The sequence below is a fragment of the Castanea sativa genome, chromosome 10 (genome assembly GCF_040712315.1).
Source record: "Castanea sativa cultivar Marrone di Chiusa Pesio chromosome 10, ASM4071231v1".
Classification (NCBI taxonomy): Eukaryota; Viridiplantae; Streptophyta; class Magnoliopsida; order Fagales; family Fagaceae; genus Castanea; species Castanea sativa.
Window position 1 is genome coordinate 11,842,598 of NC_134022.1, and position 27,962 is coordinate 11,870,559.

At 36.7% G+C, this 27,962-nt stretch overlaps 3 protein-coding genes and 1 long non-coding RNA gene across 4 annotated transcripts; 3 read left to right on the forward strand and 1 right to left on the reverse strand.

Annotated features, from left to right (window-relative positions):
- The first annotated feature begins 6,686 nt into the window (after positions 1-6,686).
- Positions 6,687-15,210, forward strand: LOC142613125 (beta-ketoacyl-[acyl-carrier-protein] synthase III A, chloroplastic-like). Its single transcript, XM_075785325.1, has 8 exons — positions 6,687-7,259; positions 10,066-10,214; positions 10,779-10,915; positions 12,218-12,323; positions 12,409-12,527; positions 13,715-13,779; positions 13,868-14,090; positions 14,734-15,210. Exons 1-8 carry the CDS (start codon positions 7,066-7,068, stop codon positions 14,953-14,955), a joined length of 1,215 nt encoding a protein of 404 aa, XP_075641440.1. The 5' UTR covers positions 6,687-7,065; the 3' UTR covers positions 14,956-15,210.
- A 113-nt stretch (positions 15,211-15,323) lies between these two features.
- On the reverse strand, positions 15,324-16,972 carry LOC142613124 (putative xyloglucan galactosyltransferase GT19). The gene has a single exon (XM_075785324.1). It carries the CDS (start codon positions 16,792-16,794, stop codon positions 15,463-15,465), a length of 1,332 nt encoding a protein of 443 aa, XP_075641439.1. The 5' UTR covers positions 16,795-16,972; the 3' UTR covers positions 15,324-15,462.
- Positions 16,973-20,653: 3,681 nt separating this feature from the next.
- LOC142612985 (uncharacterized) lies at positions 20,654-22,866 on the forward strand. Its single transcript, XR_012840210.1, has 2 exons — positions 20,654-20,896; positions 22,520-22,866. It is a non-coding gene; the product is annotated as an uncharacterized LOC142612985 (long non-coding RNA).
- Positions 22,867-26,595: 3,729 nt separating this feature from the next.
- Positions 26,596-27,607, forward strand: LOC142611614 (protein INAPERTURATE POLLEN1). Its single transcript, XM_075783702.1, has one exon. It carries the CDS (start codon positions 26,669-26,671, stop codon positions 27,497-27,499), a length of 831 nt encoding a protein of 276 aa, XP_075639817.1. The 5' UTR covers positions 26,596-26,668; the 3' UTR covers positions 27,500-27,607.
- Positions 27,608-27,962: the final 355 nt, after the last annotated feature.

Below are 27,962 nucleotides of genomic sequence, written 5' to 3' on the forward strand. Positions count from 1 at the left end.
TTCTCTCTGCGGCCTGAAAAAGGAAGAAAAGCGAATCAAAGGCGACCGGGGCTGCCGGCCAAAAACCCTCCGATGGCAAAGTTAGTTTTTCTCTCTATGTTATCTGAGTTCCAACTTTTTTGGAGTAAAAATGAACATACCTTGGCCTTGTCTGAAACAGCCTTTATATAGTGTTCTTATAGGCGGTTACCAAAATTGGAACTTCTCCTGGATTCAAGGAGAGGTAGAAATCAAACGTAACTTGCATAACCGCTTAGAAGTAATGCCTTTGTCTCCACAACGGATACCTGGAGGTTACGCGTGGGATAAGGGATTATCACGTCTTATTCGGAGATTTTACCAAGTATGGTACCCTCGTCCTGGAGTTCCTTAGTTGGGTGTGCTTTGGTACACGCGTAGGGGCTGTTTCGTCTAACGGGCAAATTCCTTCAAGACGAGGCTGTCGGCACTCTGGACGAGTGCATCACTGGTGGTGCTTACCTCGTCCAGAGTTGTTCTTCCCTAGACGAGGTAATTGTAGGCAAGTTTCTGAGGGTGTTTACAGTGGTAGGTGGGTTATGGACGACCTGTATGGACGACTCGAAGATAGGCTAAATCAGTTCCCTATCAGTTCTCATTCCAAAAATCCAAGGGCCCAAGACTATTGGTAATTATAAGCCAATCAGTTTATGCAACTTGGTGTACAAGATCATTACAAAGATCATTGTTGCAAGAATTAGACCGCACTTGGACAGGTTGATCTCTCCATTTCAGGCGGCTTTTGTTTCGAGAAGAAGGGGCATGGACAACGCCATCATAGTCTAAGAACTTATCCACAGTATAAGGAGAGCTAAAGGGAGGAATGGATATATGGCAATAAAAATTGATTTAGAGAAAGCCTACGATAGACTTGAATGGAGCTTTATCAGAAAGATGCTTATTTGGTTTAATTTTCCGGAAAATCTTATAGAGCTCATCTTGAGCTACATCTCTTTGGTTTCTACTTCATTGCTCTTCACTGGTGGTTGCATGGACCCCTTTCGGCCTTCCAGGGGCATCAGACAAGGTGACCCGCTTTCTCCATATCTCTTTATTTTGTGCACGGAATTCCTTGGGCATCTTATCGAAGGAAAATGCAGTGAGCAGCTATGGACAAAGGTTAAAACTTCCAAAGGTGGACCTGCATTCTCTCACCTTTTCTTTGCCGATGATTTGGTCCTATTTGCTAAAGCCAATCCTGAGAATTGTAACACAATCAAGGAAGTCCTCCAAGAGTTCTGTACCAGGTCTGGGCAAGTTGTGAGTGAAGCTAAGTCCCGGATCTATTCTCTCCGAATGTAGATCTTGACCTAGGGGAAACTCTAGCAAACATGCTCGGATTCCAAACTGCTCCCAACCTAGGCAAATATCTCGAATTTCCTTTGAAACATTCTAGGAACCACAGCCATGACTTTGGTTATGTCCTTGATAGAGTGAAACAAAAGCTTATGGGATGGAAAGCTAATCTTCTCTCTACGGCTGGAAGAATGGTCCTCATCCAAGCTTCTTCCTCCACCATACCAACTTACACTATGCAAAATGTCCTCCTCTCGAATAAAATTCTTGAGGGATTGATAGAGTAAACAGAAATTTCTTATGGGGGTCCATTGAAACTGAAAGGAAAATGCATTGGGTTAATTGGGGGAAGGTTATAAAGCCAAAAGATCTTGGAAGGTTGGGTCTCCAAATAGCTAAAGGAAGGAATATAGCCTTATTAGCCAAACTCAATTGGAGGTTACACACGGATACTGACACTCTTTAGGTGAGAGTTCTTAAGAAAAAGTACTGCATTCAACAAAGAATTAATTCCAGCCGAGTTTCAAGGCTGCCATCCTTCCTCACTTGGAGAGGTATTAGAAGAGGTGAGGATATCTTCATTAAGGGGGTTAAGTGGAATCCGGGTCGGGATAGTAGTTTGAATTTTTGGACTGATGTCTGGATTAATCTCAGACCTATTAGAAATCTCATTCTTGGTCCTCTGCCTCAATCTGATGCCGACCTCAAGGTAAGAGATGTCATTACACCATATGGTTGCTGGGATTGGTCCATGATTCCCTTTGAGCTCCCTCAGAATATTAAAGCAGAGATTCAAGGCACTCCTACTCCTATCATTGCGAGGCTAGGTGATAAGTTGGTTTGGAAACTATCCCCAAAAGGTGGTTTTGAGATGAGAAGTGCTTATTTGCTTGCTACCAACTCCTTGGAGGACCACCCTTTCTTTAGAAGCTGGATTTGGAAAGCCCATACTCTCCCATAAATCCAAGCTTTTTTTTTGGAAATGCACGCGTGACAGTGTTGGAGTTAAAAGCTGTCTGGCTGGAAGAGGAATGATAGTAGATACTACCTGCCTTTTGTGTCAAACAGAGGTGGAAACTACTACTCATGCCCTTCGGGATTGCAGTATGGTCAAGGCTGTTTGGCATTAATTGGGAATCCATGCTTCGAACTCTACCTTCTTTACTCAGAACTTAAAGGATTGGCTTGATATTAATGGCAGAGGGGCGCAGGTCCACAATCCTTTTAATCTACCTTGGAATGTGCTATATCTGTTTGTGGTCTAGGGGGTTTGGAGACAAAGGAACAATTATGTATTTAATCACAGAAGCAGCAACCCGAATCTAGTAAGAGATATTGTTGCACAAGCCTCCGAGTTCTTCTTGTGTGCTGATCAATCTAGGAGTAGCAGGTGTAATTGCATCAAAAAATCAGGTGGGAAAAGCCAGAGGTAGGCTGGATGAAACTAAATACTGATAGGGCCTCAAATTCGTTGTTGGGCTTAGCTGGTGGGGGAGGTCTGATAAGGGACGAAGATGGTAGATGGGCTGCAGGTTTTGCAAAAAAAATTGGGAAGGTTAATAGCTTTCTTGCGGAACTATGGGCTCTTCGAGATGGTCTTGTTCTTTGCCAACAAATGAGTGTACCTGCCCTTGATATAGAATAGATGCTAAAGCTCTAGTTGAAGCTTTCACCAATCTAGGCTACTCTAATTCTGTTGTTTCTGGTCTTTTTGAGGATTGCAAACAGCTGATTACTTGTTTTCCCAAATATCGGATAAAGCATGTCTTCCGAGAGGCCAACATGTGCGCTAATCAACTTGCTAGATTAAGCTGTGTTCAAGTTCCAGATTTCACTTTGTATTCTAGTCCACCTGTGGACATAATGAAAACTTTTGAGGCTGATAGCCAGGGTCTGTTCTCCAACAGACTTTGTATTGTTTCTTTTTGTTTTTCGTAGTTAAATGATATTTCCCCTTCTTACCAACAAAAAAAAAAAAAAAAAAAACCAATAAGTATAAGACAGGTCAGCAAAAAAATAACCACCTCACTAACAAATGAAAGACACATGTTAGTGGGTAGCTATTTTTATACACGTCTCTTATTTATTGAATTTTAATACAAAATACTTTTTCCTCCCAAACATCTTTTTTTGCTTTAGGTATTTTGAAAATTGTTTTTAAAAGCGGGAGTCAAACATAGGGATGGCAATCCAAGCCTGACCCGCAGGTACCCAGCCTGATTACAAATAGGGTCGAATATGGGTTTAAAACAAAAAACCCGAGGGTCTGGGTTTCATCAAAACCCGGCCTAAACCCGACCCGGTTACATATAAAATGACCTAACTACCCTTATATATATATATATAGTTATAAACAACCCTAACTCATTTCATTTTTCATCTCATTCTCCCATTCTCATCTTTGAGCCGCCAACCTGCCACCCACCCTCTCTCAAATCTCTAGTCACTCTCACGGCCACAGCCTCACCACCGCTGCCCTCAACTCCTCAAGCCGTCACTGTCACACTCACGGCCTCATTGCCTCATCGTCGCCCCCCTTAATCGCTCCCACTCACCCTCCTCCCTACACCTTCAATATCACAATATGTTCTTCCCTCTCTTTTTTTTTTTTTTTTTTTTGAGAATTCGGTTTGGGTTTGTGATTTTGAAAGGGAAAATAAAAAAATCTGAAATTTTTGTGTTTGTTTTTGGGATTTTAGTTGCTTCTTTGGTCCGATTGAAGAATATGATCTTGGGTTTGGTTTTTGGATTTCTAATCTAGGTTAATGAACATGATCTTGGCGTCTTGGGGTTTTTTTTTTGGGAATTTTGATCAAGGTTTGTAGAGGTTAAGGGCTTTAGGCAACCTTTTTTTTTTTGATTGGGCCATGGAATGGGCCCTGATTTGGCATGGGCTGGGTGGGGCCCAACGGGGCGGGTTTGGGGCCCAAAAAAAACCCGTTTATTAAATGGGGCGGGTTTAGGTTTTCAGGGTAGACCCTTGAGTCGGGTTTGGGCACAAAGAAACCCGGTCCAAACCCGACCCGTTGCCATTCCTAGCCAAACACGTTTATGAAAAAATTATTATCTAAATATTAATTTTAATTTCAATTTTTTTGAAAAAAAAATTTTCATATTATTTTGAAAACAAAAACAAAAATTCTCCTACTAAACAGGTCTCTGGAATTATCAAAAAATATCTTCTCATTTTGTGTTTTTCACTCTACTAAACGCATTCTTAGCGTGGTCACTAAAATAAATAATTTAGCCAAAGCCCTAAAAAGCTTGCTGGGTTTTCCGTCTTCCTTCATGTGAATGTGACGTGAACAGGCTTCTTACTCTCTCCCCTACCAACCATGCAACCAAAATGCGATTTTAATTTCCTGACATTTCTGTTACGTCAATACATGAATTCATTAATTGCAAAAGAAGGTCTCCGTTTTTTTTCAAGTTTTACGCTCAACAATATTTTTTAATAATGATAATTACAATACTAGTAACAAGTACTTCAATACATGATTACCCAAAAAAAAAAAGTACTTCAATACATTAGTGATTTTTCCTTAATAAAATGATCATATCTTTCTGTCCTCTATACAAATTTTCCGGAAACAAGTAGTGTTCAACGAGTGAACGATTTGTAAAACTTGTAGAGTTGTAGGCTAGTAGCTAAACAAACTCTTTGACTATTTCTCACAGCAACGACCTAAAAAAAACACTCTTTAATTGTATTGTTGGGGGCCTAGGAGTTGCCATAAGTGCAAGTACAACTGTACAAGTGCAAGATGAGAACTCGAGTTCATATTTTCTACAGTCCAATCTGTAAGACCTTTGACAGCCAACCAATGAAATTCAGCCACGTGTCAAAGAAGGGATATTGTAGTCATTTCATTATTGGAACATTATTACGTGGAAAACTCCCATTTCAAGTGGATTAGGTACAAGAAAAAGTTTAGGAACACCAGATTTTTAATAACTTCTTACCACAATTGACGTAGCAGAGTGTGTTGATAATAATAACTAACCCAGCCTAATAAATTAGAGAAAAAGTAAGGCTACCTCAACAATAATTATACAACTCGGGTAGCCTCCTCTACCCCTTTTTTTTTTTTGTTTTGAGAAACCAGCTTCCATCTTATAACAGAAATCAAAAATAATATATATATATATATATAAACATTTTCACCAATACTTTATAATTCTATCCCGTAAAACTCCCATTCCAATTGAATTAGGACAAGAAAAAGTCTAGGATTACACATTTTTTTACAACTTCTTGTCACAACTAACGTAGCAGTTTGATTTGTGGGAAAAAAATAATGAGCCTATATATAAGTGATAATTAACTACTCTCAATCTACAACGTTAGAATTATAGTAAAACAGTTATGGAATAATTTGTAATTCTAAACTACTCTATACTAGGAGAAAATACACCCTGTCACGGATATATGTTTCTCTTCTCTCACAATTGGTGGGATCCACTAGCTAGCTGTGAGTCTCACTAACTTGTGAGAGGGAGGAAGCATACACCCGTAATAGGGTATACTTTTCTCCTACACTAGACACAATTCCTCCGATGTGGGCCTACTGGTCTAACACCTCAATTTAAAATCCAACTCAGCTACAAAAGTCAGCGAAATAGTAATACTAAGGGTCTGTTTGGATAATATTTATTTTGATGAAACTGAAAACTTATTACTGAAAGTACTATTAATAAATGTAAAAATTAGTTAAAATAGTACAGTAGAGCTTATTGATAATACCAAAAAGTGTAGTGAGGTCCATGAATAGTAGCATAAATAAGCTGAATAGTAAAATAATTTTAATTTTTTATTCTTATCCCAATGCATGCTAAGTTACTAACTAACCCAGCCTAATAAATTAGAGAAAAAGAAATGTTACTTCAACTATAATTTTATAACATATTTACAATATTCTCTTAATAAATTTTATGCATAGTAAATTGTTATTGATTTTAATTTAAACTTACTATTTAAATTACTTTTTTGGTCACAAGTAACAATGCATTATTTAAAATTTGTTATAAAAATGTTGTAAAAATATGATGAATATAACATTTTTCAAGTAGTAATACTAGATAATTTCATAATAAATCTTAAATGATATATTGATGCTAATTCTAATTGAGTTACCATTCAAATTGCTTTCTCACCTGCTTAGAATTTATTTATTATTATTGAAATTGTGGCATTTCTCCTAAAGCTAACTATGTCTCTGATTTTCTCAAATAATAAAAAAACAAAAAAAAAAAAAAAACTCTGTCTCTGATTTTCTCAAAAAAAAAAAAAAAAAAAAAAAACTGTCTCTGATTAGACCAGTTGGTCCACAGCCACAATTGTAGCAAATACTGCATGATTCTCTCTCCACTCTGGACCCGTTATATAACGTGAGTGTCTGAGAGTGAGAGAGAGAAAGAGAGCATAGGAGTTTCCTCAATTTTGGTTTGGCAAAATCGCCCATATATTGATATCCGCCTCGGACCCTCCGAAAGATTAATATATAGTATAACCCAAAAAAAAAAAAAAAAAATCGTAAGAAAAAAACATAGTTTTTATCTGTCTCTGCCACAGCTGTTGATCTAGTTTCTCCTCCCATGGTCTCTATATACTCTGTTTGTCACATTCTTCTTCTTCTATCACTCTCACATATGTGCTAAACATCCCTCCTTTTTGTTTTTTCTTGTTCTTTTCTTTCTGCTTGCAAGTATTGTTTTATTTATTTTTTATTGGGTTTTGGGTGGTGGGTTTGAATGGCCAATGCATCTGGGTTCTTTACTCCTTCAGTTCCCAGCTTGAGAAGCAGGATTCAACCTCCAATAGGGATTTTCCGATCTGGGTCTCGCTCCCCTGAGGGATTCTCCACGAGGGTATTTTGTTCCAGCACCACTGAAGGCGCAGACAAGCTTGCTTCTGGTGCTTCCTCTTCTGAATCTCGGGTACCCAGGTATGTTTCATTTTTTTTTTAATTTCTTCTGTATCTTGGTGATTGATCACTGATTCTTCAGTTTCTTATGCAAATGGGTTAGTTAAGTTTGTCAATTGGGATATGTTCAAGGAGTAGTGGTTGGGTTTTGATTGTTGATCTCTGTTTGAAAGCCTCATAACATCAGTGGGTAGTAGAAGGTAATAAAGAGTATGACTTCGGATGGATAGAATAGAATGGTGGAAAAGAATACATTTGGCTGACACTGATTAGTTTGAGGGACCATTGCTGAACAATATTGGGACAAGGATTTCAATTGTGTAATTTGGGTTTTGCTAGAATAAAATTTTTGAACTTTGTAAATGATTGCTGGGGTAGAGTTCATGGGTGATTTGCTCTTGCATGGGCACTTTTACCGTGTAAAGTTGAAAGAGACTTTTTGCAGAGTGAATAGAATCTATCTGGAGGGGGTATGTAACTTTATTAAATTGTGATGTTAAGATCTTGAGTGGTAGTATTTAAAGTATTAAAGTTTTTTTGCTTTCATTTATTGGAAACTGTGGCAGTAGCTTCCCATGATTCTTATTAGCCAGAAAATTTGTTCTAACATACCTGCCACCAGGAGAGCTCTGCAAAAATCCCTTTGCAGTTTATACTGGCCAAAACATTGATATTTTTGGGTTATCATAACATGCAAGTTGTAGGAGCATTTTTTGAAAGCTAGTAACAGCCTTTGACTGGTTATTGGTTACAAATTTTGCCTACTGAGTGAACCTCATTTTGGAATGCAGGTCTTAAGATGAGTTTCATACCATAAAAGTTTCAATTGTTAGTTATTTGAGGCATCGGACAGGCATGTGAGAAGCAATATACTCTTTGTATTTTGTGTTGGATGGAAGAACTCTGTTACAATTGTTCACAGTTAAAATTAAATTAAGTAAGCAGCCCAAAGGTATAAAGTTTCCAGTTGACTAAATTTTGCAAACAAGAACAGACCATTTTAGATAAAGTTCAAAGATCTCAGGTGTATAGTTCCTCTGTGTATCAGTGAAGCCTTTTTGTGATGTTTTATCTTTGGGAAGATTACACGCAATTGGTATCAAATTGGAGAGGCATTTTTGCAGTGAAAAAGTTCAAAATGATAGTTGGCAATTTGGCATTACCATGAATAAGCTTGCAGGCTTGTCTGCATTGCTTTGATTTCTAACAGAAGTTGGAGTTCATTAGAATAGTCATTGAGAAGGTGATGGAGTAGTTCCAAGCTGAAACCAGAGTCAAGATGCTGCTTTCATTGACTTTACTTTAAAGATAGTAGAAATCATAGTGGTGCTATGTTGGCCTGGTTTATTGACATCATAGGAATCTAAAAGTTTCTGTCAAAAGATTTTAGTAGCCTGTGCCTCTTTCAGCATTCCATGTGAAGAGCATTTTAGTATTTGCTAGAACCATTGTTGGATGGTAGCTCAATAGCCCTTGCTGTATTGCACAGGATCAAACTAATTCCAGGGTTGCTTCTAACATATATATATATATATATATATATATATATATATATATATATATATATATATATATATATATATCTCCTCTCTCTCTCTCTCTCTCTCTCTCACACACACACACACACACACGCACACAAAAACACACATGGGAGACTGCAGAAAATTCAAGTATTGGTTTTGTCGCTCTTGTACTTAACCAGGTAACTTTAGTTGAACTCATGTAATTTTCATATTTTTCAGTTAGTCTCCTCTCTCTTTCCCTCTTTTTCTCTCTCATGGGAGACCGTAGAAAACAGAAGGAACGATTTTGTGCATGCTTCTGTACTTAGACATGTATCTTTAGATGAGTTTATGGAAGTTTCCTAGTGTTCTGAAGCGGTCTCTAGTCTGTGATTTTATACTGCTAAGTGTTATATTTGAGTTAAAAATCTATACAAACCCTCAGGAGCTGGTCTATTGATTGAGAGAGGCCAGAGGAGATTGTCAGTTTGCTTCATGCATCTGTAGTCTCTATATGCACGGTCTGGCTGTGTATAGTCTACACAGTGGGGATGTTGACATCTTAGCATTTGGCATATTTTAAGGCTGAACTTAAGGTATAGGTTACTAAAAAGCAGAAACCTGAATATATTCTTCTTCTTTGATCAAGTTAGAGGCCAACTTTAATATGCTTGCTAGAAATTTTTTCAGCTAAATGGAAAAGGAAATGTCTTACTCTTTGATTGCACTCATTTCGTACTGAAGAGTCTTGCGTAATTAGCTTTAAATTTACAAGCATTCCATGGTGAAGAGTTTTAGGTCATTATCTTCTTATTATTATTCTTCAAGTTATTTTCTTTGTATGCTTTGTTTACGTGGATGTTCTTTCTAAATTTAGGCTCAACCGTGTCTCTTTGACTGATATAAACGTTTTAGCCTCAGGTGATTGATTTTTTGTCATATTTTAGCAAAGATCCTTGTTGGAAAATATAGGCTATATTCATGACCTTCTACTTCTTTCCCATATTTGAGTGTCTGGTCTGCTGGTTGAATTTCATTCTCAATGACGCGGCAAATTTAATTCTCATTGTCACCCTGGAGCTTAAGGGTCCAGTTTGTATCTTTTGAAAATTATCATTTTCAGTCTATTTACCATCTACTTGCTAATAAGTTTAAGGCATTCTGGGTTCTGGCTGATTGTATTTGTGCTATGTTTCATAAGTCCAGTCCAGTCAGAGGCACCCTCAGTTTGATATTTCATTTGGTTCAATGGAAAGCAACTTGTCAATGAGGAAATGACAATTTGACTGATCTATTCTCCTGTTCCCACCCTGAATAATATACAGGCTGGTCAGTCAAGGCTGCAAGTTAGTTGGATGCGGCTCAGCAGTACCTACTCTGAAGGTTTCCAATGATGATCTTGCAAAAATAGTTGATACTTCTGATGAATGGATTTCTGTTCGGTCTGGGATTCGTAATCGACGAGTTCTATCAGGTCAGTTCTTGCAGTCAGTTCATGATGTGCTACCCTATTTCAGGTATTTAGGAATGGTCTGTGGTGATTTTACTTGGTTGTAGCCAGATATAACAGGTGGCTTTGCATGATTGTAACTTAGCCTCTTGACTAAGACACTCAAAATCTAAGCTTGAGCTAGGGAAAATGAGCTAGGGAAAGGCTGTTCAGCTTGATCAGTCTGAGCCTAGCTTGGGCCTAGGCTGAGCTTTTCTTGATTGAGTCCTTGCTGATTGTGTGATCCTTGTGTATTGTTTACCAAGAAGATTGCTTAAGTAGATCAGTCAGAATTATCAGCTTTATATTTCAGATTTCAAAAGATTATTTTAGTTGGACCTAGTTGAATTCAAGAGGGTTTTCTAACGTTTGTGCTCGATAACTTGATGTCTAGACCTGTTTTCCTAGTGCTCAATAAATAGTATGTATATTTATTTGTTGGTATTCATAACTATGGCATGGTTGTTATGACATGGAATGTAGTTTCTTTATATAATGGCATCCTAATTGTGGAAACTCTGAATGACTGTTTCATTTTTAATGTTATAGGCAAAGAAAGTGTGACAACTTTAGCGGTTGAGGCAGCGAGGAATGCTCTTCAAATGGCACAGGTTGACCCTGATGATGTGGACCTAGTGTTGATGTGCTCATCTACACCCGATGATCTTTTTGGTAGTGCTCCTCAGGTATGGTGATATAAGATAATACAATAGCAACAAAGCCTTCGACCCAATATTTTGGAGCTGGCTATGGATCCTTAATGAATTAGTTAGGGTTGGCAACATGTATTCTTTCCCTCAATTCTATTCTATCTTAAGTCAAACTCATGGTGATATAAGACATTATATTCTGAAAATTGGATTAAATTGAAAGATCAATTATATTGGTTTCATAGTTGAGGTTGAGCAGCATGTATGTTATAAGAGTGTGTTTGGGAATAGCTTTTAGCTTTTATGTACAACTTTTTAAAACCTCACTTTTTCAAATTTTTTCAAGGTACAAGTATACTTTAACACACTTTCAGCAAAAAGCTAGATAAGTTGTTCCCAAACAAACACTAAATAATCTAGGGATGTTCAGTGCTGTAAATCTGAGTAATGTTGCATGCACATGGACATTGCAAATTGAAATTTGATGTCTCTAGGAGTATCTTGGCAAGCTGAAAAATGATTTTGTGCAGTGTATGTTTGTGAGGAACTTTGACAATTGTGAACTTATTAATCTGTTTGTTGCTATATTGTGTTGGCTACATAAATTTAAGTGTTCTTTTATTTTTCTTAATCTGTCTTCTCTATTAATATATACATTCACATTTCTTTATTTCAAGAAGTGTCTCTTGTACTATGAATCATTTGCATCTTCTGCTTTCAGAAAGCGGGTTCTATGCATTCTGAATGAATCAGAATGATGGCTTTAGGAGGACAGCAGCATATAAAAAAAGGATGAAGAAATATATCAAGTTATTACAGTTGATGTAGCTAATTTTTGTTGTAATATGCCAATACATAATCTCTTGTTTCAATTTTAAAAACATTCTACTTTGCACTTAGAAACTTAATTGGCTCATTCACCATGGCAAGTTGGAATTTAAACCTTGTTGAGGTTATAAGAGTGTAGTAGGAAGATATATTGGGTGTCAATGTCTAACATGTTTTTGAGACAGATGCTGTCTCTTACTAATTCATACCATATATAGTTTTGGAGTCTGGCCTGAATTATAGAGCTAAGTATTATGCTCTACAAGCCTGGTTTGGTTGGACTGAAGTAGAACTTTTGGGTTTAACTTCAGGTCAACTACCCTTAACTACTCCCCTTGAACTTCGTGCCTTGATTAAATTTATTGGAGCTTTTTATTGCTGAAGTTAGTTCCATTTAAATAACTATTCATAAGTATAATTGCTCTAGAACTATGAGTGATTCTACTTTACCTGGTATTATAACCCAGTAAGTCTTTTAAGCTCTCTTTTTCATTGTATTTTAATTGTCAGATCCAAAAAGCACTTGGCTGCAAAAGAAATCCTTTGGCTTATGATATTACAGCTGCATGTAGCGGATTTGTTCTGGGTTTAATATCAGCTGCTTCTCACATTAGGGGTAATCAATCTGTTTACTTTGCTGTAACGGGGTCTCAATATCTTCTGTGATTAAAAGAATTAAACTCTAGCTCTGTAAATTACAGGAGCTGGGTTTCAGAATGTTCTAGTAATTGGAGCTGATGCTCTTTCTCGATATGTTGATTGGACTGATAGAGGTACCTGTATTCTCTTTGGAGATGCTGCTGGTGCTGTATTAGTGCAGGTAATGGTCTTTATTTTGGTGTTTAATTGTTATTGCTTATGTAAACAGTTATGTTCCATGGTTCCTTGCACTTCTAGCGAAAAAGAATATTATCTTATCTTACTAAATAGGTAGACATACAATTTTTTTTCCCTGAAATTTTGTCTTCTGAATTCCAGTTGCAATTTCATCCCTGAAACTTTTAAAAGGTAGTAGTTTCAACCGTCCATCCATTCTAGCCCACCTCAGCTTTTTGACTTGCCACATCAGCACTCTATATATCACATATGTAATTCCATTGACAGTAAATATATGAGGGCATAATTGATACATTTAAAAAAATTTGGTTAAATATCAACAGACTTTAAATTTTAGAAATGAAAATCAGACTTGTATAAATTTTTTTTGGAAAAAAAGTATATATAAAACTTTTCTATGCCTCCCACAGTCCTTTCAATAGAACTCTAAAGTTGGCTTCATTAGAGGATTTTTCTTCATGATTGATTGATTCTTTGTAAAGGGAAGTATAGATCAAATATGATCCTCTGGTTTCAATACAAATGTTCATAAAAGGGCTTCTCATGAAGTTAGGGAAAAGTTTGAAGGCTAGAGAAATGGTTTGGCTGATTAACAGCATATTGCTTTCTTACAAGAGAATTGCTAGTGCTCTACCCTTGTTTTTAGCGTATTTCTAGTTTACATCCTCCTGACTTTCACATGATGGTGCAAAATCTTTAAACTAGTATTTATTGTCATCTGTTCCAACTGAAGGCTGTGTTCCTGCACGAGAGACTTCCATGATTAAGCCGGGTCTCCCTATTCAAGAATTTGGGGGATCATATGGATTAAACACCCAAATGCGCATACCTAATGGGCATTTGTATTTTGTACCCATCTCTTTAACATCAGTTAACACTCTTGGAAGCAAAGGAGTTAAGTAGACAATTACTGCCTGTGAATTCTGACTACTTTATAGACAATTATCTTTCAGCTATCCTCTTTTCTGAAAACTTACTTTAACAGCACTAGACAGAAAATCTCCTGGGTTTCCAATTTTCGACACTAGGGTTGATATCCCTTGCATTTTCTGTGGGAATTTTGGTTCAATTGTTGCTTTGAAGATGATAACTACCTCATATCTGCTTTAACAAAAGTTCATACCTATGAGATACTAATTCATTTATTTTGATATAACAACTATTCTGCAGGCTTGCGACAGTGAAGAGGATGGCTTATTTGGTTTTGACCTACATAGTGATGGTGATGGCCAAAGGTAATGTGATTCTAGTATCTTTACTAAACTAAGTCTGCACTTGTTTCTTTTAGGAATGTGACTGAGCACTTAACCTCTCTTTCTTCAGACATCTAAATGCCCCAATCAAAGAAAATGAAATGGATAACACATTGGGATCTAATGGTTCAGTGTTAGACTTTCCTCCGAATCGGTCCTCATATTCGTGTATTCAAATGAATGGCAAAGAGGTCTTTCGCTTTGCTGTACGAAGTGTGCCACAGTCAATTGAGTCTGCCCTTGCAAAGGCTGGTATCCCTGGGTCTAGTATTGATTGGTTACTACTTCATCAGGTATGTAATATATTGCCTAAAAATTGAAAATTAAAATGTTATGTTTGCAACATAAGATATAAATGATAACTCATGGTCCATCTAGGAAATTTATGCAAGACTGCAGCGTGTTGAATGATATCTTATAAGCTTTCAGTAATTATTACTTTCTTTACTATTATTGTTGTAATGTGATGTTTAATTTGCTTTCACTATCTTTATCCTCAACCAAAAAATGAGGGAAGGAAAAGATTAAAATTTATTGGTCAAATCATTGAAGTTGAAGGTTTTAGGTCAAAGTGTGATCACTTGATGCTACAAACAAATAGGGTCAGGACTTCTGCTTTGCTATCAAATTGCTTAAAAAGTAAAATTGGTTTGGTGGTCTAAACTAGCATATAAGCCAAGTGCAGAGTTTTCATACACAAGATAATTGATTAAAGTATGCCCGAAGTAATTACTCTTTGACAGGACTTTGTTACACTGCTAAGAACTAGCGTATAAGCCAAGTGCAGAATTTTTATACACAAGATAATTGATTAAAGTATGCCCGAAGTAATTACTCTTTGACAGGACTTTGTTACACTGCTAAGATTTGTCACAAAATGGTAGACATCTCCCATATCGATGTTGATAAAGTAATAACAGAGATTGATAAATGCAGGCAAATCAGAGGATTATCGATGCAGTTGCTACACGGTTAGAGGTCCCACCAGAACGAGTCATATCAAATTTAGCAAATTATGGTAACACAAGTGCTGCTTCCATTCCATTGGCATTAGATGAAGCTGTTAGAAGCGGCAAGGTGAAGGTAGGCCATACTATAGCAGCTGCAGGCTTCGGAGCAGGTGTTACTTGGGGTTCTGCTATTCTCAGGTGGGGATAAAACCTCACTTAAACGGCCAATCACCAATACAGAAGACAAGATTTTGATATGAAGTGCAGTGCAGCTCTCCTCTAAATCTTGCTTCCCATTCCATTTGTATCACAGATATTCTGGGGGGGAGGTTTTCTAGTTTCATATTTTCCATTGTCCCCCCCTTGTGTTTGTTTGTATTTTGTTAAATTTTAGTTTTGATTGACACCCTCAATAAATTTGATTCTTTTCCGTAAAGTTCAATAATTTACTTATTTTTTATCATCTTCGCTGTCTCCAATATGTGCACTATCTGAAATCACAGCTTATCTTACCAATGAGTTACAATATCTGAAATCCACACAAATAAAAGAAAAACACCATAAAGTTATCAGAAGTAAAACAAAATCTTCTTGTTACTTATTACCAAATTGAGATACAAATGGTATAATTCTCCCTGCTGTTAAACATTAAATTACATATACAAAGAAGAAATAAAAACAGAATCTATCACAGTATCATCTACTTAATTAAAAGTCACTGAACTTCCACTTCTTGAAGCCTAGACTTAATTCTCTGCAAAGTACCTTCAACTGCAATATCAAATGCATCCTTCTTGGTCCTTAAATCCACCGAACTCCCATGTCTTCTATACATAACTCTTGGCATTAACTCCAACACCTTCTCCCTCATCCTCCAAACTCTATCTCTAGGTATACCCATCAACACGTCCAAAATCTTCAAACCCTTATAGACCACGTCTTCTTTTGGAATAAACACCGAGAACTCCTCGTACTCCTCCTCCGGCATGTGCCACTTGTACTGCATTTTGGCCGACAATTCCTCGAAGAAAACCGGAATACAACCGGCCAGAATGCTATCAAACGTAGACCTCCTCGTTGGCGTGTCCCCTGGTGGCTGCAAACAAAAGCTCGCTTCTAACATTGGCTTCATGTACCTAATTGGGTCGTGCTCACATATCCCATTTGAGCAATCCACAATTTCACAAAACTTCACGTACCCATTACTATAATTAGCATTACTAATTGTATCATTCCCACATTCATCTCTAATACTCCGCCGAATATTCCGGGTGGCCGCGACACCGCCACCACCGGCGAAAAGCATCAACGTCGACCTTCTCGACCGTCTCACGCGGTGTATCCACGACTCCAACAACGAGAGGTTTGGTGGGTGAAACGATGTCGGATAAGGCACCGCACGTTCTTGCCAAGGCCAAGCTCGAGTCTCAAACGTTAACACCGTAACGTTATAAAACTCAGGGAGTTCGAGAAACGAAGTACCCCAAATAGGAGGGTCTTTGTACAAAGGTTGCGACAAGTCCCACGCGGGTCGAGCCATGACTAGGAAATGGTCGTGGCCTTTGTGTCGAGCCCAAACCTTGGGACTGTCTTGTTCCTTAACGAAATCGAACAACTCGAGGCCGTGTTCCACGCTGGAATTAACGTCAGGGCCGTAGAGATAACGGAGAGAGTCGATGCCACCGTAGTAAGGGAGATAAACGGCGTCGGCGGAGTTGGGATCAGGTGTGAGACAAGGGTACTCGAGCATTCGACGATGGAAGATGAGTTCGAGCATCAAAGGGTCTGTGCGGAACCAACTGTGGGACTTGGAATGAGTCCTTTGGCCAAGGCCATGGTTTGGAAGGTAAGGACAGAAATCATCGAAGAGTGGGTATTCTGAACAGTTTGATAATAGATCGGTGTTGAAGCGCGAGGGGAGGCGTCTGATGTGGATCCAACGGTCAGTACAATCTGGGTCTTTTGGGTTTGTGTTGGTTTGTTGGGAAATTGTAGATTTGAGGAGAAAGAAGAGAAGGGTAGTGAGAATTGTGGGAACGGAGGCCATGGGGGTGTTGGAGAAGGTGTTTGAGGTTAAGATTTGGGAAATTTGGATGAGAGAGAGAGAGAGAGAGAGAGAGAAGGCCACTCAGGCCATGATGGTTTTGGTTTTGGTTTTGGTTTTGGATCTTTTGTTTATTTTTTTGGGTGGCACAGTAATATCAAATATGTATGTTCCTGTTCTTTTCTTTTCTTTCGTTTTTTCACAATTGCAAATTGCCATGTCTTTTTTAACCTTCTTTCTGTTGAGAATGAGAGGGGGGGGACAGAGGGAGAGATATTTGTGGATGAACTGGAAAAAGTTGGAGCTTTTTGGAGAGAGAGAGAATTTTAACTGTTGAAATGTGGTGGACTACTGGGATTTGACCCAACATTGTCGGTGGAAGATGGCAACGGCTCGTGGGGGCTCCACTATCCACCCAATGCGGCGGCGTTTCTTACTTTTTTTAGCTCTCTCTTTAAACTTCTAATTTTTTTTACCGTTTAATATTATTTTTGGATTTTTTTATTTTTTATTTTTTATTTTTAATCTTTTGAGAAAAGAAAAGAAAAGTAAATTTTGTTTTGGGACATTGTGAGGTGGTCCAGTTGGAGGCATTTTTCATTTTATTTTATATATAGTATGTTGTGTGGGGTCAGTGAGGTGCATATGCTTTGTAAGCTTGTTGACCATTGACGTGTTGTGTTTGTTAAAGTGTATTTAATAATGTACGGTACTAGTCGGTGATCTCATGTGGCATCAATCACGCTTGGGATTTTTTTTTTTTTTTTTACACGAGACACGTATGTGAACATTTACAAACAGGATTTAACATTTAATGATGTAATTTCTTTCACTTCTATTTAATGAAATTCATGTTTTTCTCTGCCTGTGTAGTTTTGTTTCTTGCTTAATAAAATTTCTGGTTCATAAAAAAAAAAAAAAAAAAAAAAAATTCAAGTCTTTCTTATCAAATACAAAAAAAAGGTCACGTATGGAATCCTCGTAGGATCACAATAATATATTAACTTTTACTTGGTGTGGGACAATTGGACCATTAAAAGTTGTTTCATTGGAGGAGCATTAATTGTCAAGTTGAACTAAAAGGTGTTTAAACAAAGACATATCGGCCCAAGGCAAAGCTGGGCTCAATACCATTCGGAAGGGCCGAGCCTGCAACCGTTTTATTAGCTCCATTTCGGCATCACTGACTGGCTCTTGTTAACCAAAACTGCGATTGCTCAGCCAGAAAGATTGAGCCACTATAACTGTCCCCGGTACATAACTTGACAAACAGGTTGGATCAAAAGGGTTTGGTGAAAAAAAGATGGATCATCCTAAATAGGTTGCAAAACATATGACTTTTACACCGTCTTCGAGGGTTAGGTCTAATTTTACTAGGTGTACCTATACAACCACAAAGATCTGTTGAAAGGATAACCCTCGAATGATGAGGGAAATGAACAACTCAGGGATTGTCCTGGTTAGCACATAAAGGGTTGACGTAAGATTTTGTACAAAGTGCAAATCCACTTATCTCAACATTTATTATTGACACTGTGAGGACAAGGATCCTAATCTAATTTAAATGGGCAACCAAGATTATTCCTGAGAATATATCTCGAACCTTGGGGATGAGCATTAGTTGTATGAAGCGCATGAAGTTAAAATATCATACAGGGAAGAAAGCAGACTCGGCATAGAATACGAGATGAATGAAGGAAGAAGGGTGTAGAAGTCATCCCCTCCACATTAAACACAAGACAACTACTTTCCTGGCCGCATTAATGAGTAAATGACCATGAACTGTGATGACACAGATAAGATTGCAGGGTGGAAGCTTACTAGTCTGTTTCGGATGAGATAGAAGTCTTAGGAATGCAATCTCAGTCCTCCAAGTGTAGGATTAGGATGATTTAATTTTAAATATAAAAGAAAACTTAGGATCCATAAGGAGGGGATCGAGAAAAAGAAGGAAGAAAAGACTTTGTACCCAGGAGCTAAAATATTGGTATAAGTGAGAAAGAAATATACATATATAAAATAGACATTCCTCAGGCCAGACTAATGAGCTTCTTTTCTTCATAATTTGTTGTCGTAGTCATTTCATTTGCACCGTATCTCATTGTGATTAACTTTAACTTATTGAGTAATCAATATCCAACCCATTCTTTAATAAATCTATTGTGGTGGACTTGTTGGGTCACTGTCTGAGTCACTTTTGGGCTGTGGGTCAAGTTTTGCCCTTACAAGCACCTATTTTCAATCCCATCTAATTATACTCGAGATGTGATTTGCTATGTGACATAGAAGGATTGAAAGGGTGTTAGTTGCATAAGCAAAAAAATGGATGATAATGGAAATAGTAAATTGTTCTCTTTTTAATATTTGAAGGACTAAAATCGTACTTGCACTAGATTATAAGGACCAAATGTGAAATTTAACAATAAATAAAGTTTAATTCCAATTCAATTTAATTTTTCATGCATTTCTATTAGGGTTTGAGTGTGATGCATGAAACTTGAGACCTCTAAGTTTACGGTCCATCTTTCAAATTCACCGAGTACACCACTACTCAATGGTGTCCTCAAAAGATTGGATCTAATCAACAATAATAGGTGAATTGTGTCTAGGCCAAACTTATACTGAACTCATATAGTGCGTTCCTTATCAACCCTCAACCCAAAATGTTTAACATTGGGTTGATACCCACATTAGGTTTGAATATTTACTAGCTTGGGCAACATTAGGTTTGAACTTTTATATAAAGGATAATGGCCCAATTTTGATAAACACTCTAGAGGGATATTAAATTTTTGGTAAAAGTACAACAAAAACCCCACTAGTTTTATGAGTGAGACATGTTATAAAATTTTAGAATGAGACTTTAAACCCCAGATTTTTATGAATGTACATTTCATGAGGCAATGTGAGATTTGTTTGAAGGTTTTTAGATACATAATACATTTATGAAAGTCTAGGATTTAAAGTGTCCCATTTAAAAGTATAAGATTCATTGTATACTAAGGCCTGATTGGTAGTAGGATTTTTGTTTTTGTTTTCAAAATAGTATAAAAGCAAATTTTTAAAAATTAAACTTGAAACTAGTTTTTAGATAATAATTTTGATATTTTACGTGTTTATCTCCCGCTTTCAAGAACAATTTTCAAAAAACTAAAACAAAAATAATTGTTTGAGAGACCATTTCTATTTTTGAAATTTAAAAGAAAAATTTACAAAAAGTAATGTATAATCTGTAAATTACTTTTTTTGTGGATAATGATAAGAGAATAGAGCTTATCATTTTTTTTATGATTTTTTTTATTTGAGAAAAAACACACACACATGTACAAAGGGGAAGAGAGATGAGATAAGGAAATACACTCACACGTCAACACCAAAAATGCATGGAGTAGGTAGTGTCACGGAGCAAGTATAAGAAGTCTTTTTGTGATAAAGATAAACTCCTAAATTTAAGTGATAAAAGAGTTTGGACAAAATATGTGGGGTCCACTATTTTCAATTTATTTACAATTATATCATTAAAAACATTTTCTATATCTTGAAAACACTCCCTGAGTCGATTTTTTAAATCAGGAGAATAGGATATAGTTTTTTAAAAACTGCATTTAAAAAATATTAGCCAAACAATAAATTCAAGTGTGGGACCTATTATTTTATAGATTGCAAAACAAAAAACTCTATTTAAATACTCTCTACCGTATCCTTTTTTTTTTTTTTTTTTTTTTTGGTATGGTACCCACATAAATTTGAACCATTAATTTAATACTGTTTTGATCTTGACCATTCATTTAATTTTAATTGATACGGGTTACCCGTTTAGTAGGTAATATATATAAACCAAAAAAGCAAGAAAGAAAAAAATATAACATATCAAATTTCTCTATGCTTTTCTTGTGATTACGCTCTGTCTAATCTTCTGCTAGGTTTCTGCCTCTGTAACTTCTTCTCTTCCAATCCAACCACAAGAACCCAGATAGCTGTTAAACAAAACCCTACCCACATGAGAAGGAACAGATTTATACGCTCCAGTTCCAGCCATTCTCTTTGCTTCTCTTGTCTTGCGCACCCACAACCTTAGCTCGGCGGCGCCACCCACAATCTTCAGGTTCTCTCTCTACTTAGGATTATACACTGATATGGGCTTATATTTTTTGTCTCTAAATTTTGTGGGTTTATGCTATTGTTGTTTTGTTTGAGTTTTGGTTGTTATATATCAATATAACTTTGGCACATACCTTTCGATTCACTGCCTCCTCGTATTAATTGATTTTGAAATTTTGATTATTTTAATTTTTAAGTCGTCTGCGGAAATTACTTTCTGCTTTCAGACACGGTAATTTATGATATATACTCCTAAATATATAATGCCAAAAGGCACAATTGAATAAAAATTCTTTGTTAAAAAAAGAAAAAAAAGAAAATCTTTGATAAGCTATGTCGCCAAATTGTCTAGTTGATCAAGGTTTGGTGGCCCATCCATGAATTTTTTTTTAACCAACTTGGCGGTAAGAACACCAATTTCAGCATCAATTATAGATTTATAGATATAGTTAATTAGACACTGTTGATAAAGAACACCAAATTTTTTTTTTTTTTCCCACACTAGACCATCAATTGGTGTTGAGTGAGAGAGAACTGTAGTAGGGGAGGCAGGCAGAGTCCTAGCAACCTAAAACTTATAATGCAAATTTATAATCATTAATCATCCAATATAAAACTTTATGTTCTACACAGTTCATGTTCAATGTAAATACTCAATTACTCTGGTTCTTGATCATATTTTGTCAAACTAGCGGAAGTATCTCAAATCTTAATTTAAGTTTATGAAAATTGAGAGCAGTACCCAATCTAAACAATAATATTAATATATTTTCATCACTCTTCCCTTTCCTCTCTTCTTACTTTTAAATCAATTTAACCAGTTAACATCTCATTCTTCCAATTTACAAAAAACAACACACTCCTTTCATTGTTGAATTGTATTCTACAATATAAAGTTATATCATTGTTCCACATATGTGCAATAGAGAAGAAAGCCTATATATTTGGTCGACTTAAGAGATCCAAGCATTCCACATACAGCCCTGCAAAATAAACTGGACTGATGTAACTTTGTACCAAAATTATGACTACATTTTTTGCTTGTTATTTTTTCTTTATTTGGCTACAATTAAATTTATTTTAGAATCTCTAAACATAATAACTATTATTCATGAGGTTTTCCTGTCCAACCATATATTCTGATCTTCTCTTCCCCAATAGGACTAGGAGGACTTGTCCTTATTTTTTTTTATTTTTTACACATATATAATGTTGATGGCATCCCTTTTTCTTTGCCTTATTATTTTACACCAATGTAATTATTCTGTGAAAACTGCTTCTAGAACCAGCCTTGTTATCCAAAATCTTCTTAGGCTTCTCTTGCTAACATGTCAAGGTCTAGCCTAGTTATCCAAAATCTTTTCATGTGAACAGCCTGTAGGGTTTGATTATTAACATCTGGTTAATAATAATAATCAGTCTAATTGTAGTTTATCATACACTAGTTCATGGTTTATTATCTAGATTTGTAGTCTTGGGAGAGTTAATTCATCAAATATCCTTCACCCCCAATTTTATAATCTGCTAAATTTATTATCCCCCTTGGAATCTTACTACTCCATATGTTGTAGACCTAAAAATCTTGGCTTGTTAGCACCTCAATTTTTGTACACTTGTATATGGACAGTGGACTGAGTGGAGTCATTCATCAGGCAAAGTTGGAACGTTCAAGGACAAGGTGGAAGCCATCCATCGACAAGATATTTGCGGACATGGTTGTTAAGCATATACAACTTGTGAAAGAGCAAATTACTTTTAGTTGTTATAAAGTATTAGTTGTTGGAAAAATTGAGCTACAATGGTAGATTCTAATGTGATATTATAGAGTTTTTAGCCAAAAAAAAAAAAAAAAGAAAGTTAATGGCGAAACTTGATTCAATGGCGAAACTTGATTCAATGGCGAAATTTAATTCATTCATGCGTAGACTTCATTTGTGTGTTAAAAGTTAAACTATGATCTTTCCATTGAAACTATTAATTTTTGGCCTATGTTATATCTTAAAATGTTGCTATAGGGGATTTACTAAGATGTAGGTAGTTTTAAAAAAAAAAAAAAACAAAAACCATTAGAACCCGAGTCTCTAAAACTCTAGCTCCACCAGGATAAAAAATAAAAAATATAAATTAGTAGAACTTGAGCCTATAAAAATAGAGCTCAACAAGGATAAAAAAAAATTGTTTTGAAAATCACGTTAAATGGCAAAAAAATCCTACATCATAACATGGAGTTATTTGATCTGGTTTTATAAGATGATATGGATGCAAAAGAAGTGCCATTGAAACCATCACTCATGAAGAATTGTTGTTCCCAACAATTTTGTTTTAAATTGTATAATCTTAGTGCTTAACCAATTGGTATCTATTTGAACATTGAGATTTCATTTTGTGCAGGTTTGATTGGAGTCCAAATTGGAAAATTTAGTGGATGTGAACGTGAGATTTAATGTTGGCTTCAAAAAAAATTTGTTCATTACATTAAATATTTGGGTTGTCAAAAATTGTTGATGGAGAGTAGAAGTAAGAGTGTTAATGAATAGAAATAAAAATTAGTAGAAGGAAATATTCAAACTTTTATTAGATTTTTAAAAATAAATATTATAAGAGTGTTAACCAGAGGATCATTTATAATTAATTGAAATGTTTAGTATTGAAATTTCATTTAAAGCTACATATCTTACTAATTTCATTTAGCATTAAAAAAACAAACAAACAAACAAAAAGTAGAAAGGGAAACCATCAATGTAACATTGAACTTTGATCGTTTTTTAAGTTTCTAAGGGTATTTCAAATATTCCCTAGGTATTGAGGGCATTACGGTCTTTTGCTTTTTGTTCTTTCAATCATTTTTAGTTAATAGGGTCATTTTTAGGTTTTAGGGTCATTCGGTCATTGTTTAGGTTCTAAGCGAATTTTAATAATTTTTTAGGTTCTCAGAGTATTTTGGTAATTGGTGAGGGTTTCGGAGATATTTTGGTCATTTTCAAGTTTTATGAGATATTTTGGTCATTTTATAGGTTTCTAGAATATTTCAAAAAATTTCAAGGTTTCAGGGTCATTTCGGTCATTTTAAAGGTTCTATGGGTATTTCGATCATTTTAAAGTTTCTATGGGTATTTTACTCATTTTTTAGGTTTCAAGTGCATTATGATCTTTTTTAGGTTCTAAGGGTATTTCAATCACTTTTTTATGTTACAAGGTCATTTCAGTCATTTTTTAGGTTTTAGGGTCTTTTAGGTCATTTTTTAGGTTCCAAGGGTATTTCGGTCGCGTGTGATGTTGATACTGTCCAATGTAACGACGGAACTGTCAAATGTGAGAAACAAATTAGGGAATAACCGAATATGAGAAAAGAACTGTCACATGTGATGTTGAAACTGCACAATGTGAGGATGAAACAGTCAAATGTGAGAAAAAAGTAAAGGAACCACAAAATGTGAGAAAAGAACTGTCACATGTGATGTTGGAACTGCATAATGTAAAGATAGAACCGTCAAATGTGAGAAAAGAGTAAGGGAACCACTAAATGTGACAAAAGAACCGTCACATGTAATGTTGGAACTGCACAATATGATGATGGAACTGTCAAATGTGAGAAAAAAAAAGGGAACCACCGAATGTGACAAAAGAATTATCACATGTGATGTTGGAATATGTGATGTTGGAACTGTACAATATGAGGATGTAACAGTCAAATGTGAGAAAAAAGTAAGGGAACCACCAAATGTAAGAAAAGAACTATCACATGTGATGTTGGAACTGTATAATGTGAAGATGAAACCGTCAAATGTGAGAAAAAAGTAAGGGAACTACTAAATGTGACAAAAGAATTGTCACATGTGTGTTGAAACTGCACAACGTGACGATGAAACCGTCAAATGTGAGAGAGAAAAAAAAAAGAATCATTGAATGTGACGAAAGAACTATCACATGTGGTATTGGAACTGCATAATGTGAGGATGGAACTGTCAAATGTGAGAAAAAAGTAAGGGAACCACCAAATGTGAGAAAAGAACTGTCACATGTGATGTTGGAACTACATAATGTGAAGATGGAACCATCAAATGTGAGAAAAAAAAAAGTAAGAGAACCACTAAATGTGACAAAAGAACTGTTACATGTGATGTTGGAACTGCACAATGTGACGATGGAACCGTCAAATATGAGAAAAAAAAAAACCACCGAATGTGACAAAAGAACTATCACGTGTGATATTGGGACTGCACAATGTGAGGATGGAACCGTCAAATGTGAGAAAAAAAAAGTGAACCACCAAATATGAGAAAAGAACTGTCATATGTGATGTTGGAACTGCACAATGTGAGGATGAAACCATTATGTGTGAAAAAAAAATAACCTGATATAGCAGGTTACCTATTAGTGAGTACCGTACCCCTTTCTTTGGAGTAATTCTTAAGTACTTCCGGAGTACGGAGAATGGTGCTCCCTCCTCTCACATTCATGGTGGAGTCCGCTCATTAAATTCATGGTGGGGTCCACCATGAATGTGAGAGGAGGGAACATCATTTCACTATACTCTGGGAGTACCTAAGAATTTTCCCTTTCTTTGGGGGGTAGCGTAGAATTACCCCTCTTACCAAACAAATGATAAAACAATATTTTTTTTTTTTTTTTTTTTTGTGGGTATTTTCCCATGTCGCCTATATTTTTAGCAATAATTCACTTCAGCTTGAAAAGCTTTTTTCGATTTCGGAAAAGAAAGAAAAGTCTTCACTGTTGGCTAATTATAATTTTCCTTTTTGCTAAGCCGAAAGCAAAATTCAATAACGCAACACAAAAAGTAGCCATTATACAATATGGCTTGCAGGAGCCTTCTAAAACAAGAATTTCGATTAACAGTACCAGAGTAATTCTCCATTAAAACCATTTATACAACTCGTGGGCCTTACAGTATGCACCAATCTCGAAACACAACAGAACTTACAAGTTGAGCCAACCTGATAATAGGGACTTTCAAGCCCTTAAGGCCCATAACCTCTTCCAGAAGTAGTAAGCTCCCAGGATGGTAATAATACCTTAAGATCTGTCAACATCTCAAGATTTTCGACACACATTACAGATGGGTTAATCTTCACAACTTCAACATAATTGTATTGCCTACATATGTCCAGGCATCCTAAGATTGATCCACAATCCATATTGTCTCCATCTAATGCTTCAATTTAGACTGGTTCTAAGACCTTAACTCTTTTTTTTTTGCCACAACTCTAACTAGGTAGATTGTGAACAATTGCCTATCATAGTTGTGGTAAAAAAATTTGTAGTCCTTTGTTTTGTTTTCAGTTAACCATATGCATATAGGCCAACCCATGCTATGATTGCTCCAAAGGGAATGTCATTTCCTCGGCCCATATCCACACTGTCTTGTGAACAAGATTAAGCAAAGATAGGCAGAGAGGTTGTGGTTTAAAAGCGATAACACACAATGCGGTTTACACTATACCACCAACATTTTGTGGATTAGACTCGTATCTTTTCCTTGATCCCTAGAATTTCGTATATACATCTAGACTCTAGTCTTCAAAATTCCCAGGTGTCTCAGCCTTTTCTTTTGCCATCGGAAGCTACACCTACACGGGCCCAACTTACACAACAGGCCCAAGTTGTCAAATACTCAAATCCCACCACTCTTTCAATCCCTGCACTGCTTTCCCTCCAAAAACCATCACTGACTCTCTCATCCACTCTTTTTCTTAGCCAAAGAAGATCAAGAAACACCATTCACTCACGCTGTCACACATCTCTCTCTTTCTCCAAGATGCTGAAGGCTCTTTTCGCCCGCAAGAAAAGCTCGCGTCCCTTCAAAGACTACCACTCCGAGTGGTTCAACACCCTCAAGAACTCGCTCTTACCCCTCCTCCGAAGCTCAATCTACGACTCAGTCCCGACCCTCTCCACCCACGTTGAAATGCTCCACCAACACTTCCAATCCTACTACGAAGCCCTCGACCTCGCCGCCTCCCACGATGTCTCTCAGCTCCTCTTCCCCCATTGGCGCAACTCCCTCGAGAAACCTTTTCTTTGGCTTGGCGACCTCCATCCCTACCTCTTCACCAACCTCCTTCGCTCATTCCTTGAGGACACTGATGAAGAAGAAGAGACAGACGATGAAGTCAATGATGATGTGGTTCGAGAGAATTATAAGTACTTATTCGATAAACCGTGGGAGGTTGCAATGGCATGGAAGAACCCGAGTAGAAACTTGACGACCCGGGTTGATCAAATTGAGTGTGGACTAAGGCTGATGGTGCCGGCATTGGTGGACAGGGTGAGGAATGCGCAGGCGGGGCTGGTGGAGCGTGTGGCGGAGGATTGGGTCTGGTACCAGGGGAGGAAAGAGGCGGCTAGGCCGGCCATTGTGGAGGTGGTGGAGGCCGAGATGGAGGAGATGGTGAGTGTGTTCTTGGATGCTAATAGGATGAGGAGGAGCGTTCTTGCAGAGATTATCAGCGCCACCAGTGTGTATCAGGGGGCTCTGTTTCTTGAAGGGCTAGCCCAATTTCTTGTTGGGTTGAGGGACCCTCAATTGCTCGCCCAATTCGAAAGTTGTCAGACGCCTCTCAATAAACCAAGCCGCATTGCCCTTTGATCCTTCTATTTATTTTGTGTTCTTGGTCTGACCTGAAGTGTGGGATTTATTGAACTTTCTTGCATTTCTTGGAGCATTTTTCTTCTATATATGGAGCTCTTGGGCAAATTTTCTTTGTTATGTATTTCAATTCCATTTGTTGAAATTCCATTTATTGTTGTAAAGCATGCACTTTTCTGCTATGATTTTTTTGACTTTGCCCGGGAACAATGTTATTGGCAGAGTATAACCTTTTTCTTGATCTGTAATAGTTCTTTGGGAAGTCTTGCTTCAATCATCTTGAGTACTGGTTGTAACTTCTCAAGGGAAGTGGAAAATTTTATGTCGTCTTTAATCTAAATAAGCAAATTTGTTTTCTCTTCTTTTTTTGGTGGAAGTTGCTAAACACTGTTGTTGATCAGATTTGGTGAATCCTGAAATTTATTAGTCTCATTTCCTCTTGTTATGGTGAGTAGAAGTGAGT

Bases quoted from the DNA above. Each gene is read 5' to 3' on its own strand.
- LOC142611614 (XM_075783702.1), top strand. From the start codon at position 26,669: ATGCTGAAGGCTCTTTTCGCCCGCAAGAAAAGCTCGCGTCCCTTCAAA.
- LOC142613124 (XM_075785324.1), bottom strand. From the start codon at position 16,794: ATGGCCTCCGTTCCCACAATTCTCACTACCCTTCTCTTCTTTCTCCTC.
- LOC142613125 (XM_075785325.1), top strand. From the start codon at position 7,066: ATGGCCAATGCATCTGGGTTCTTTACTCCTTCAGTTCCCAGCTTGAGA. The intron at 10,916-12,217 runs GTATGGTGATAT...TTTAATTGTCAG, and splicing joins TTTTTGGTAGTGCTCCTCAG to ATCCAAAAAGCACTTGGCTG. The intron at 13,780-13,867 runs GTAATGTGATTC...CTCTTTCTTCAG, and splicing joins AGTGATGGTGATGGCCAAAG to ACATCTAAATGCCCCAATCA.